The sequence below is a fragment of the Dermochelys coriacea genome, chromosome 22 (assembly GCF_009764565.3).
Source record: "Dermochelys coriacea isolate rDerCor1 chromosome 22, rDerCor1.pri.v4, whole genome shotgun sequence".
Classification (NCBI taxonomy): Eukaryota; Metazoa; Chordata; order Testudines; family Dermochelyidae; genus Dermochelys; species Dermochelys coriacea.
The window spans coordinates 9,767,473-9,782,289 of NC_050089.1; the positions used below are offsets into that span (position 1 = coordinate 9,767,473).

The 14,817-nt window shown below is 47.6% G+C and overlaps 1 protein-coding gene across 1 annotated transcript in view; it reads left to right on the plus strand.

Moving 5' to 3' along the window:
- LOC119846753 (zonadhesin-like) overlaps positions 1 to 14,817 on the plus strand; it is a 59,009-nt gene that overhangs the window by 23,126 nt on the left and 21,066 nt on the right. Inside the window, exons 27-39 of the mRNA XM_043500759.1 lie at positions 93 to 225; positions 869 to 1,024; positions 1,502 to 1,628; positions 1,992 to 2,203; positions 3,928 to 4,090; positions 4,615 to 4,697; positions 6,466 to 6,626; positions 8,147 to 8,300; positions 9,462 to 9,637; positions 9,729 to 9,798; positions 10,762 to 10,914; positions 11,826 to 12,161; positions 14,390 to 14,499. Of these exons, the coding sequence (XP_043356694.1) occupies positions 93 to 225; positions 869 to 1,024; positions 1,502 to 1,628; positions 1,992 to 2,203; positions 3,928 to 4,090; positions 4,615 to 4,697; positions 6,466 to 6,626; positions 8,147 to 8,300; positions 9,462 to 9,637; positions 9,729 to 9,798; positions 10,762 to 10,914; positions 11,826 to 12,161; positions 14,390 to 14,499 (2,034 nt within the window). The remainder of the gene's footprint in view (positions 1 to 92; positions 226 to 868; positions 1,025 to 1,501; positions 1,629 to 1,991; positions 2,204 to 3,927; positions 4,091 to 4,614; positions 4,698 to 6,465; positions 6,627 to 8,146; positions 8,301 to 9,461; positions 9,638 to 9,728; positions 9,799 to 10,761; positions 10,915 to 11,825; positions 12,162 to 14,389; positions 14,500 to 14,817) is intronic.

The window sequence follows — 14,817 nt, forward strand, 5'->3', positions numbered from 1 at the left end:
GTGGGGCTGGGACATGGGAGGTAGCCTGATTCCAAGATTAATGGTATCACTGGTAATTCTCTGTCCTCCTGAGGCCCTGCTCTGTTTTGCAGGAGGTGACAAACATTCTGGGCCCAGATGAACATGTGCAGAAGAGCCAGCGGGTGCATTTGGTTTTGTTTGGCTCCACTGGGGTATTTGGTTTCATTATTTCCAGCACAGACATGCTGAATACATTCCTCACAGGTGAGATGTGAAAACTCGGTAAAGATGAAGAGTCAGAAAATAGACTTAAGTTTCCTATGAGCTACATGGGGCAGAGGGAATTTGTTTTCAAATTACACAAGGGAGTCCTCATTTTACAGGAAATCTTGAATGTGGCTCTGTGTTCAGAGGGACATGAATTGGCTGCACTTCCAAACCCCTCGGGCACCTGGGAATTAAGTAGTTGATAGTTATGAGATCACTCCAGCCTTCCAAGAAACTAGTGGAGGATTCTGTATCTTCGCAGATCAATGCACTGACGAAAAAGGGCCTGATGCTCCTCTCCCACCAGCAGACCTTTGATTTCAGTTGGATCATTCCTGGTTGACACTGGTCTCAGTGAGAGTAGAGTTGGGCCTCAAGAGTAGGGTGACCAGACAGCAACTGTGAAAAAACAGGACAGGGGGTGGGGGGTAATAGGCGACTATATCAGAAAAAGTCCCCAAAAATGGGACTGTCTTTATAAAAATGAGACATCTGGTCACCCTACCCAAGAGCAGAAAGGTGGGAGGGAAGTGGCTTTACATTGTCGAGGGGTAGATGTTGTCTTTTGCTGCCTTTCTGGCATGTGCTTTCCTGGCAATGCTCCCACTCCTGCCCTCTTTTTCTCCACTGCCTGCCCCAGGAGATTTTTGGTTGGATCTGCCATTGCAGAGAGTTTGGCTCAGTGAGCCGACCGTCTCCTACAAGGACACCCATCCCTTACCCGGCATCCCCAACCCTATTGTGTGTTTGAATGTGGGAGATGCCATCCTTTTCCAGCTCACCATCCATCCCCGCAGTGAGTCTTGTCATGTGGATTCATGTGCTGTCTACTCGTCTGTCTAATCATCCTATGTGCCTAGACCCACCACGTGTATGACTGTTTACCAAACTATGGGCTGGTACTGCATGCCTGCATCTCTTCTGCATGTCCCCTGCCTTTTTACCTTTAGACACGCCTGACTGCAGGGGACTCCTGGGTTCTATTCTAGGTTCTGCCACTGGGCTCACTTTGTGGCCATGGATATGTCACTTAACTACTGTCTTAATTTTCCTATCTGTACAATGTGGATAAACATACCCACCCCCTGATTGTGAGGCTTCGCTAGTGTGTGTAAAGCATTGTGAGACCCTCAATGCTGTGACGTGCAAAGTGTTATCATTAAATGGCGTAATACCCCTTGGGTCCCACGCATTGCTCAGTGCAGTGCAGCTTGATTGCATCCATCCTAACCAAGTGGCTCAGAATTGCTAACTTTGTGCTGCTCGTTCCCAGATCGCACTTCCAGTCACTACCCCATCTATCAGAAGCAGCATCTGTACAACAGCAATCCTGGCTGGGATTTTGGTCATTTCCGAAGGCTGGACCACCTTATTCGGGAGACTCACCTCAACATCTCCAGGTAACTCCTAATGTTAATGTGGAAGGGAACTCAAGACTGAGTGATGTTGTTATGGCGAGATATGTTGTACATTTCCCTTCTTCCTGGAGGAGGGTGGTTCCTTCAGTGAAAGGCTAGGTCTGTGGCAAGGAGCAGCATGTGAAAATCCAGGACTGAGAGTCTGATGCACTGAAGTCCATGGAAAGACCTCCAGTTGACTTCAGTGAGCTTTGGATCAGGCTCTGAATGAGAATGGACTTTAAGTCCTCCCAAGAATCGTTCTTCCAGATAAGGCATTTAGCTTTCAGGCTGGAGAAGCTAGTGACTAGATCCTAACACTAAAGGCAGTTGGATCTGCCTGTATTTCCTCCTTCTCTCCTTCAGGTTTGCCCATGTTTTCCTAGATCCAGGGAGATACGTTTTCAGGGATAGCACCATCCAGGAACGTATCTTGATCGTGATTGTGAACGAGGAGAACATGGGCTGTGACCCTGTCAACGCTTCCTTCCAGCCCTCCTCTCCATACCAGCTGGCCAGGCACGGGGTTCTGAAACATCGGGCACTAAATTTAGCCCCTGACTGGGCAACTATCTCAGGTACAGCAGTCAAGGCAAATTGATACCTTAAACCAAAGGAGCTTGTTGGTGACCTTCCTTGTACCTGTGTGTGGGAAATGAGCTCCCATTTGATACATACCTTTTAATAGGGTTCCCTTTCCACTTACCAGAGAGAAAGACTTTTATAGGTATCATGCATTGATGGGCCAGACCTATTCCTGGTGTAAACCCCTTGACATTAGTGAGATTGCTCCAAGGGTTAATTTGGCTGTCCCAGTCTACTCATGTACCTCCTGAAGAGTCAGCTGCTGTAATTCATGGGGAACATCCCTCAGTAGCCTCGCCCTGCAGAGAGACAGACACATTGAGATGAATATCGTTTGTGCATGTGAATGGCAAGCTACATTCTGCAAGCTTCCAGAAGGCCCGAATTGTAGCTGGAGCAGCCACAACAGCGGTTATTGGGTCCCACTGGGGCAGAAGTTCACTGACAGTGAGGAGGTGCTCATAGAACTATGGCCTTTAAGTGGCTGTGTTAGGGATGGAAAGGCACCATGCACTTCATAGCCCTTCAGTGGTAAGCCCCTGCCCCTGCAGGGGATCTTGTTTATATTTTAGGTAACGGATCCCCATAATTTTCTTCTTGCACCAATGGCAGAGACTTCCTTCTCGTTCACTCACCAGTCCATCCCCAGATGCACCAGAGGGACAAGAGTGCTTAAGCCCATCAGGCAACAGCTACAAATGCTTAAACCAGTCTGCCTCTCTGGAAATAGCATCAAGCCCCTGGCCTTTTCCTGTTCTCATCAGTATCCTTTCCTCCTGGAGCCAACCCTCCCAAGGCTTCCTGCTGTCCCTAGTTAGGAATAGGCCTGAGGCAGGAGTGAAATGGGGGAGATACCAAGAGCAGACACCTTCCCCTCCCACCCACCCCCAGTCCTCATGGGAGGAATGCTGGTAATCAATGGCTACCTTCCCCTCAGCACCAACATGCCAATTGTTAGTGTTTCCTGATAAATTGGAAGGAAATAAATTGATTGTAAAAAATTTGGGAAGGTCTGATCCCAGGAGCACAGCTCTGGAGGGGACTTTCAGAGGCCTAGCTCAGTTATCCCTCAACTAGCCAAGACAGACAGCAGAAATATGCATGAAAGTGCGGCCCACAAGTGTGAGCACCAGCTTCCATCATCAGCTTCAGCTGTCAGGGCTGTACTCCCCTTCCATCTACATGCATGCCAGGCCTACAGGGATCATTCCACAATCTTCCCTACCTGAGTGTGATTAGTGAAGGTGGGGTGGCTAAATGTTCCTCTGGGCTAAGTTGGGGCTAAGGAGAAAGGGAGTGCCTAGCCAAGGGATGGAGGTTGCTAGATGTCCCTGTTATTGGGTATGGAGAAGGCAGTCCCCCTCTGAAGCATGTCATTGGTGATTGCCACATGCCCCTCTTCTCCTGGGCATAAGAAATGGTGAGTGCCCCTCCTGCTGTGGATGCTGGAGGCATCGGCACCAATGGAGGAAGGCAATGGGATGCTGTTGATTCCATTTGCAGGTGGCCTTTAGGGTTTCCCTTGTTGGATGTGCAAGGCCAGTGCATCACTAGGTGATACCCTTTCCATGATTCCCCGAATTATACACTAGATAAAAGGGTAGCCCAGGCCCCAACCATTCTGCACCATGGTACCATCCCAGGTACTGTGGCAGCACTCAGTCACTGATGCTGACACATAACTCCTTCACCTGGCCATCTTGCGTGGTCTTTCTAGCAGTGCTTTTTGTCCTGGGCTTCTTGCCGGTTGTGCTGATGACCCTGGCTATCATGCTGAGGCCCCCCATTTCCAACCCCAGTCCTATGAACAACTGGAAGCCACGGTGGAGGAGCCTGGGTGAGCCACACATCCCACCCGAGTACATCCTCATTAAAGACAGGTGAGTCTGTCTGCATGCTGGGACTCCACTAGCTCTGGAGCTTACAAATAGAGGCCTGCAGGATAGAGTGCAAGAGCAATAAAGGAAACAGGCTTCTTACTGCACAGGCCAGGTGGGGTGCTGATCCCTGATCCCTGTTGCCCTTTGGCACTGCACTCCTGTCCAACATCACAGTCTGATGGGTCTTCAGCTCCACAGAGATGAAGCTTCTCTGCTTCCCCACAGAGTGGTGGTTTCCCATATTGCACTCCAGAGCCCTCCCATTCTCATCTCCACTGGCATCCCCTGCAAGCTGCCATCACCTCACTCTTTTTGCATGAATCCCTTTGCCTGGTTCTCTGCTCCATACCCCTCTTACTCCAGAATCAACAAGAGAAACATTAATCTAGTGTCTGAACTGGATTGGTGACACTGCAGCTGCTGCTGCTACTGGGAGCCTGCACTGGCATGTGAGTGGGTGCACGGAGCGTGTGTGTACTGCTCCACTCATGGATATGCAACATACTCTCTTCTTCTCCCTCCAGTCTTCAGTACTATGAAGCCCTCGGTCCCCAGGGTTCTGGAAGAGGAGCTGATGGTGGAGAGAAAGGAGTCATCCATGGTCCAGGTAAAGCCCTTTATCAAAGGCCAGACTCTCCTTTTGATTTGCTCATACTCATTCCCACCAATTCTATTTTGTTCTGCTCTCATTTGTGTACCATGCCCATACCATAGTATCCCAGTGCCTGCACACTTGGAAACTTATGCTGATGCCCATACATTTATGGTCACACGCTCACTCAGGTTGCAATGCACTGACGCTCAGAGACACAAACATCTCATAGGTTCCTCCTTCCATTCAAACATTTTCTCTCTCCCCCGTGCGGGACAGGAGCCTGCCAGCTGTGTAATGGGTTTAAGAGTCCTCCTGGCCTCATACTGAGGAGGGTAACTACCCTCAGGGTATCTGAGGTGAGGGAGGGATGCACAACATTAATGAGCAAAGCCAAGCTCCTGGAAAATGAGGGCCCTGTATTCTGCTGTTGGTTCTTATGTTCTCTGAGTGCCCAGCAACCTACAGTCTTTCTTCCCCTCCTTTAGTGACAACATCTCAGAGGTGATGGGCTCAGGGTGTGGTTCATGCTAATGCAATAAGTTCAGGGCCCAGCAGGTGGCACCATCTACTGGCTCTGGGAACTGTTGTGCTATAAAAAAACTAAAACTAAGAGCCTAACAGGACACAGTGGGCTGGGGCTATGGGGCCTGGAACTTCCAAGGGGAGAAGATTCCATATTCTGTTCAGCAAAGGTCCCTGAAGTGCTGAAAAAACAGCACCTGGTGTCTGTGCTCTGTGCCTGTCTTTTTACTGGCCCCGTTCTAAGAGAGAGAGGATGGCTTTGTCATTTCCACTGCCACGCAGGGCCTTGGATCCATGCATTCGTTCTTTCGCATCTCCTAAAAAACAATAATAAATATATTTTTAGCATGATTCCAGCTAGGCACTGCACCAACAGTCAGAACATACTAATATGCAAAAGTTGCTGTGGTATAAACCACACAACCCCAATGGTAATATCAGAGAATGAATGACATTTAGCACTGAACTGGCACTTTTCAGCCACAGGTCTCAAAGCGCATTACAAAGGCTGGTCTCTTTTTCCTTGTGGGAGAAATCAGCAGAATAAGACACATGCAGGAGATGTGACATAAGGACACAAGGGACGTACAGGGCTGAGTTATGAAAAGACTGTAGCTGGCCATTTATGCATTCCTTCTTCACTCCCTCTGAGACTGGGTTTCTGTTCTCCAAACAAGGAAAGGCCAGTAGCAATGAATCCAATGAGCTTTGTAAAATAAACATGTGATTCATCGGAACACCACAGCTCTCCTCTCACATACAAAAGTATCTGACTACATCACCCATATCCACAGATCCATGAGGGTCTTCCTTTTCATTTCAGAAGACAGATCCACGGAGGGTTCTTACTTATTAGAACCCTCAAAGCACTTTATCCAGGCACCCTCACGGTGGGCTTTATCTTGCTCTGATCCATTCCCTCCAGGTCTCTAGCATCAGTTCTGACCTTCACAGTCTTGCCATTGTTAGGTAAAGGCCTTCTGTTCTGCAGCCACTTGCAGCTCCAGCCATGTGCAACAGCCTCCCTGTATCTTCTGCCTCATCGATTCCTTCTCCACATCACACTTCTCTCTCCCGCATTACCGTTTATTGCACTCTGTGAAGCATGCTGGGATTGGTATTAAAGACCTGGCCCAAAGTGAAATGGTGTATCATGAGATCATAGCCACTTAGAGATTCAGCTGGTGACTCTCAAGGAGAGAAATATCTTCAAGCCTTTCAGTCAGCAATGGGAAATGAGAGGTACTTTGTGTTTCAGGCGAGCAGCCCGCACTGAGGGACCTGGAAGATTTCAGCGTCCGCACCCTATATGATAAATTGGAGGACCAAAACCTTCACCTGGCTTCTCAGATGGCAAAACACAGGATGGATGCGTTGGCCTTTTACAGGGGGATCTGCCAGAGGATCCAGGGGCTGATGGTCAGTATGGAGAGGAGCTGAAGGGAGGGGATCTCAGAACCTTGGAACTTGTAGCATACATCATTTACAGGGTAGGAATTTACTCAGCATAACTGCTGTGCCTGAGGATTCCCAGTAGCAGCAATGGCCAGAGAGACATGCAGCTGGGCAAGAGATTCCATCCTTTTGCTCTCATCTCATTGTGGTTAGCGATGCCTTTGTTACCTCTACATAGGCTAGACTGCAGCAGCATGCTCTACCTAGAGCTACCCTTGAAAGGCTACCAGGTGCAGCATACAGCTGTCCACTCTCTGAGCAGGGCAGACCAGCAGGAACATAACATTCTGCACTGGCTACCAGTCCACTTCTGGGTGAAGATCAGGGAGCTAGTTACTACAGAGCCTGAAAGTGCCCAGAGCCCACCTCTCTCAGGCAAATGGTTCCCCTTCCACTTCCATGTAGCTGAAGTGCTTCTACACCCTGTCCCTTGGGTGCCAAACGGCATTTCCTGGCTTTCATTTCTGGAATTTGCTCCCAGTGGAAATACCTCTGAGTCTGATCTTGGCTATATGGTAGTGCAGTATTGTATGAAACTCTTTGCTCCAGCTTTTTGCTACCTGTGGGCTCTGGATCCCTTGTACTTAGCCAATTAGCTAGATTTTCAGTGTCTGTTAGCCCTGGTCTGCACTGGAAAGTTGTACCAGCAAAACTGATCCATTTTCGGCACAGCCTCATGGTTGTCCACCCTTACTTCTGTCCCCGAACAACAAAACCCTCTGCTTTTTCTGGCATTTCCGCTCCCTTTTGGGAGAGACATGAGCCTCCTGCCAGTATAGTTTTGTTATCATAGTGGCAGTATGGACACACACATAACTATACCGGTATAAGCAGTCCTCTGGTTGCAATCCCACAATGCAACATTCCTTTCAGCAGTGACCTGTCAAGTAGCACTTTGGAACTCAGCTGCCTCGCGTCACGGTGACCAGAAGTGCAGCTCATTTTATATGCCCAGTGTGGTTTCCATAGCCACAAATGTTTCTGGTACCGGCTTCATTTTTGCTGAAAGCTAGGCTCCTTGCTCTGAGTCTCATGCTACTGCCTGGTCCAGGAGAGAGGTGCTGGATTTATTTGTACTGTACAGACAAGAGCATGGGCTGGCAGTTCTATTTCTGCAAGGGGCTGCAGTGCATTTGCTCCCTAAGGGCTCTACAGAGAATTTAGGCACAGCCATGGGGCTTCTGAAATCCTTTCTGGAGCTTCCCAGTGTTCAGGAGATGCACACCCACTGCTGCACCTGTCATTTGTGATACAGAATACTCTTGGAGTCTTATTCTAAGCCAAACAAAGCTCACCTGATACTATAGTTTTCTTATAAATGCACGTGATCTAGGGTCAAATTCTGCCCTGGGATGCCAGCCTGGGACCTGCATGTGAAGGTGGCATTTAGCCCGTGGTGTCTGTGTGCTTGGTTGGAGAGGCTGGGAAAGGGAGGAGTGAATACAAGAGAGGTAAAGCATGATACTGCTGCTCTCTGTAACTAGGACATGGTGCAAACTCTGGACTCTGATGGGCTGAAAGGCCTCACCAGGCAAAGCATCTCTGTGCATAAAACCCAGGGGGGCACCCAGGCAGCCATGGGCATTGGGCAACATGACGAAGTGACCAGCAGAGACTTTCAAGCAATGGGCCACACAGGTGAGAGAACCAGAATGGAGGGAAGGGAGCAGTAGCAATTGGATGGCAGTATTGCTCCATGAGCCATCCACAGCATGATTAGGAAAGGCATGGTTCATGTAAATGGATAGAAGAGACAACTCGATATCCCAGCTTTCCATGTCACTGCAAGTCACAATTCCCACAGGAATTGATGGCAGCTCCTTAGGTGAGTTCCTTTGGGGAAGAGACCTATCAAGCAGGATGAAATCAATAGAGTCCTATAGAAATGTAATAGTATTCTATAGACATTACTGTAAACCTTAAGAAATTCATAGGGCATTATCAACTTTTTCCATTGGCTTTATTGGACCCAACCTATAGGATTCCATACCAGAGCTATAATTCTTTATTAAATTCTATGGAATGGCATAAGATATGTTATAATTCTTCATTCAATTCCACAGAGTTCTAATTTTGAGAGACCCTCACATATTAGCCCTATTAAATTCTAATCTGTAGGACTCTTCCACAAGGGCTGGAGATGAGATGTGCTGGTTGCCCAGTTTTACAGACAGGTATTAAGAACATAAGAACAGCCCTACTGGGTCAGACCAAAGGTCCATCTAGCCCAGTATCCTGTCTTCCGACAATGGCCAGTGCCAGACGCTTCAGGGAATGAACAAAACAGAGCAATTAGCGAGTGATCCATCCCCAATCGTCCAGTCCCAGCTTCTGGCAGTCAGAGGCTTTGGGACACCCAGACCACTGGGTTGTGTCTCTGACTATCTTGGTTAAAAGCCACTGATGGACCTATTCTCTATGAACCTATTGCCATCAGCAGCGGTCTGGATTCATAAAGCTCAAGTCAAGCCTGGAACTAGGCTGTCTCCTGAGCTCCCTTTAAAATGAGATGTAAAACTGAGCCTCTACTACGGTTGTTAGTCCAAACTTCAGTGCCCCAGTCAGATCCCAGCTCCGTTAACTCCACTGAGGTTCTGTACATTCTCCCAGTAGTGTAAGTACAGCATTCTTAGCTTCCTGTCCTAAACTACCATGCACTTATAAACCACGGCCACATTGGCTGCATGCCAATGGTGGATAAATGAGACTTGTGTGTAGGTTTTAAAGCACTTGGGAATGAGTGGGGCTTGATAAATGTGTGGAACAATCCTTGATTATTGCTGTTGCTGAATTCATTAGGTGCTGAGTGGCGGGAGGCAACTGAGTTAATGAAAGCTCTGAAAATCCTGCTTGGTAAAGTCCATTGTGGGAAGACGATAGTGAAGCAAGAGCCAGCACAGCATGTACAGGGCCAGGACGGGACAGCAGAATCCAGCCTGGCCAGTCAAAGGAAAGCAGGAGCAGAGCGAGGGCAGGTGAAGAAGAGCTGACCCAAAATGGACCTCTGTATTATTCCCAGTGACTCATGTCTCTGTTTATGACACTTGGGCCTTGTTTGTCCTACAGGATCCTGGCGGGCTGCAGCAGCATGGACGCTCCAATAGAAAAGGCCCCTTTGTCACTTGCGAAGAACTAGGTAAGAGCCATGGTTCTGCTGTGGACACAGTAACAATTCAGGGGGTGCTGTAGGAGATTGCTTTGATAGATACTTGGTTAAAATAATCACCAGAGTGTCTGGTTAGCAACACTTTTTTTCTTTTTTAAATTTTCTTTGGACATTTTATAATTATTATTTACAGGGAGGTCTTTTTATGGTGGTGGTAAGGTGAAGGAGCATTTCCCAGTAAGCTCCCATTACACACCAGTCCAAGACAGGTCCTACAGCAAATGGACCCTCTCCTCCAGTGCATAGAACAATACTGTGATGGGGGGAAATCCACAACAGTCCTAGCCATTTTGCAGCCATGTACTCAGCAACCACCTCCTGTGAAAGATGTTGGGTGCCTCTCCACTGATCAGCCACTATGTTCATGCTGTCTGGAGAACCGGACACCACAGTTGCCAACTTTCACGCAATAAATAAGCACCCCGACTTTCACAATAAGCCAAAAATCAAGCTAATCCCATTTCAAAACAAGGCCAAAACAAGCCAACCCCTAAGAACCCCCACACTCTATGTGACTAGATTCCCCCGGTGTGCAGTCTGGGACTGTGGTGGGCCCGCTGTGCACCCCTGACTCCCCCACTCGCCTCTGCTTGCTGGGAGCCAATCAAAAAAAAAGGAGAAGCAACAAGCTAAAAACTAGCCAACAAGCAACTCACAAGCCAATTAAGCCAAAAACAAGACCAATTTCTGCATTTTTTTTGCGGGTTTGGCATGTCCTCTGGACACCATCTAGATATGGAGGAGCATCAGCTCCATGATTCTCTTACCACCTGGGGCTCAGGAGAAGCATTCTTTTTAGGCACTACAGTTCTTGTGTGTGGCAATGTGTTATGCAGTAACTGCCCACCTGCCCAGCCATCTGCATGAAGCCACCTCCTTTCTCCAGGCCTGGAGGTGCTTCTCTAGTTGACATGCCATGTCTGTGTTTCCCAGGGCTAGGTCCTCATCCTGGTAGGGCCACGCTGGCCTGTCTGACTGAGCTTGAGGTGGAGAGTCTAATGGCAACTTCCCCCCTCACCAGGACCCTGCGTGAGATCAGGCAGGCTTTGGAGAAGCAGCAGCAGTGTCCTATTGCTTCTGCTGCAGGTAATGAAGCAAAATTCCTCTTGAGTGTCCTGCAGCCTGTGCCCCTTGAAGTGCAGAATGCAAACATACAGGATTGATGTCAGAAGGAGGAATCATTAATTACGAAGTCCACTCTACATTTGTGCCCAGATGAGTGACTTTTACATAGTCTTACACATAAAATATCTCTGCAGTTCATTAACTAGTTTAACATGAGTCAGAGCTGGTGGATTGACCTCCTTGGAGAATGAAGTCCTCTGTTGATCCACAGGTACAGCATAGGTATTAGAAGGGCAAGCTTCCCTGGCAGTGTGCCTCAATCCTGGCCAGGAAAGATTAGAGGAAAAATCAGTCTCTGGGGCCCATTCACTACTAGGTCTCTATGATGAAAATGACTGTAAGAGTGACAGTGCTTAGGTGAGACTGAGACTCTCCTCTGGGGACTGGACATGTCTGAGGCAAGCTGCCAAACCTGAAGATACAGAGAGCCTTCAATCATGGCTAGATCGGTGGGAATGGGAAGTATCACCATGTGACAGTTTGTATATGGAGACCACAAAAGCGTGGCTTGGCAGCGGATACTGGGCTCACTTGTCCCAGCCTGCTTTAAAGAACCCAACAGTTTATAATGGCATAATCCTCTGTGCAGGGTGCCATTACACCTACACTCTGTGCATCCCCAGAAAGTATCTCTCTGGAAGCCTGTGATAATGGGAAGGAAATAGCTTGCAGAATTGTAGCTTATTGTGGAGAATTTCACAGAGGAAGGAGGACAGTTGTGGATAGTGGAGGGATGGTGCTAGTTTACAGGTGGAGGACACCCCCAAGGCCGCAGGAAATGGTATTGGTTGACAGAGGGAAGGAGACAGCTCCAGGGAGCAGGGAATGATGCTAAATTGCTTACCTGAATTGCTGTGTCTTTTCTTTTTCAGAGGCATATTTGAGTGACAGTTCTCCAAGGTCCACCAGGAATTCATTGATCACCACAGATCTGGCCAGCTTGTCCCCTCGCCAGTTTGTGGTTTACCGCTTTGGCTGCACTGTGATTCGCCTGCTAAGCAGGGCCTGCTCCCACCCGGCCGTGGTACTCATGTTGGCTCAGACAGTCCCAGACCAAAGCCCGGAAAGGATCCAAGAGGCTCTCCAAAGCCCTAGAGATGCCTACTATGATGCTACCAACAGGTTCCTGTATATATGTTCAGCACGCCTGGAGAATGCCGGGGAATTTATAGCCATCCTGCTGAATGCCATGGCATGGATCAAAGCAGGTATGAGTGGCAGCAATCAATGGAGCAGAGTGTCTGCTACTTATACTCTATCTGTGACTCAGCAGGTGAGGAACAGGTTCTTTTATAGGCATGTCTTCATAGCCCCAATAATTTCTTTGTTGCTTGGTAAGAGTTTGCTGTCTGGGAAAAGTTTGGTTTTCTTTGCTCCTGGACACAGCTCTATCTAGAGTCCTGCAGTGCTGCTCTACGTGACATCACTTGTGTTTTTTCCTTTTCCCAGATTCTTCGGGCCCTTTCTGGCCTGGATACTGAGGCCCAAAACTAGGAACAGAGGAGTAACTTCAAAGGCCCTAGGCACTCTCCAGCAGTAGGATCACAGCCCAGTGCAAGGGAGGCTTTCATTGAGTGTTCGAGAGTGTTCCTTTGAGAGCCAGGTCTCCAGAGGTTAAAATTATAATTATAATTTGTATTCACATGGTGCCCAGTCATGGACCAGAACCCCATTGTGCTAGGTGCTGCACAAATTCAACATGATAGTCCCTGCCCCAAAGACCCTACAGTCTAAATAAATCTTGGAGTCAATGGAGCTATGCTGATTTTCACCAGCTGAGGATTTAGCCTTGATTTCACTCTTATTTTCTATCCCTTTGCAAGCTTTAGAGCTGATGAGTGAACTTGTCTGTTCTTTAAAGGTGTTTGCACAATTTTTTCTATTGCGCCAACGCCTGACTATCATTACATCACTGCAGAAAGCAGCTAGTGGTGTTTGTGCTTCCCAGTGGATCATTGGCAAGAGAAAGAGAGCATGCATCTACCCTGTAATTTACCATGCAAATCACACATCAAGGAAATGTCAGCCCATCAAATGCAGAGCTTTGGAATTCAATGACACTTCAGAGCCACTTTCTATAACTTCAGCTAATGAGTTTTAGCAGTCTCTATGCTGCTTTTGAGCTAATGATCTGAAACCAATGGAGCTGAATCCCAAAGCTCCCAGATCATCCCCAATCTCAAGATTCCCCCCTTTGGTCACTGAACTTAATTACACTTTTGTTTATATCTATATATATATATGTAGAAAATAGATCTAGGTGTATGCTAGATGGGTTGTACATGTCCAAGGATAGTGAAAGTAGCATACGTATGCTAGCTGGGTTGGCAGGCTGCTGAGTATCCAGGTTGATTCCTTTAATTAACTTTAGGATAGCACCATGATCAATCCAAGTTGGACATTCCCCATAAAGAAACATGGCTGTTGGTTTTTTTCCATATACCGGCAGCCAGAGGGGTTGTCTCAGGACTCTGAGTATCAGGTTTGAAATGTCTGGAACTATAGGTTCAAATACCATTAAGCTCAGCTCAGCCCTTCATCCTTCTGACCAACATGGAGTTTGCCTTAAAAGCCAAGGTCCCATCTTCCTGATGTGGACATCAAGGACTTGCTTCTCCTGTGTGAGAATAGAAGCAAGCCTTAAAGATCTCATGGCACTGTTTGTAAGAATAGGGGTTTGCCCCAATGTCCTTGGTGAACATTGTTCTCCCACAACTACAGCTTGTCTTTGGTTTGTTGGTTACCCCCTTACATCACTGGAAGGCGGCTACACATATAGGGCCAGATTTTCAGAGGTGATGGGCGCCTACCACCACAACTGCAATCCTCAGCATCCCTGAAAATCAGACCCATAGAGTGTGGCATTCTGAGCATTATGCTGTCAGATTGACCAACTTCATCCTTGCCATTACAATGTGTAATTCTCTTTTTGCAATGAGGCGTGGATTTTTGTTTCTCTCTCTCTCTCTCTCTCTCTCTCTCTTTGTTTAATCTCTTGCTAATTAGCATTAGTAAAGGAGAAGGAAGTTATTATTTCTAGTTGTAGCTGTCCTGTGGTTCCACCAGCCACAGTCCCTTTGACACTATCGGCCTGTCTACTGTGGGGATGTGTCTCTACAAATTCTTGCTGATTTTAAACCTGGTTCACATAAACTAGATGTAAAACCCAACTGCAGTGTTTGGGAAAACTTCCTCAGTGTGTATGGAGACCCTGTGTCTCTCACTGTCATCCTCCATTCTTTCTAAAACTGTTTCCGCTGGACAGATGCTTTGGTTACTTTTGCCTTTACTGCTATTTTGTCTGCTACCATGTGCACTCAGTGGAGAGGCTATTTAATGGCTAATGAGGTTACACGATTGGATTAAAAGGACTGTGATAGCTAAAGATGAGTGGTGTGAATGAGGTCTGACTCTGTCTACTTTTGTCTTTCTCCAGGATCGACAGCAGCTGCCACTGCTCATTCTTGCTTTCATATAGAACTCAACAGAGGCATCACAGCTCTAGCCAATGCCTTTTTCCAGTGTTCCTGGGGAGCAGTAGAGAAGGTAGTTGAGATTATGTGATTTCCATTAGCGGCAGCGACAATCACGCATGCAGATCAAGGGGACAGTGGATTAGAGCAGTGTGAAATGTGCTCCAATCCACCCCAAATTTGCCTGGTTTAGCTGGGTTTGTTGCAAATTCAAATTTCATGCAAGGTGTGTTGATGCATTAAGGAATCTTCTGAGCATATCTGGGGCTGATTGATGGTTTTGATGTGAATTTACATGGTATCATCACCAAGCTCGGAGGTGCTGCTGAGTTTCACTTTTAACAACCCAAAAGTGAAACATGGGAAGCATGAACCTCAGACTTCAGGGGGA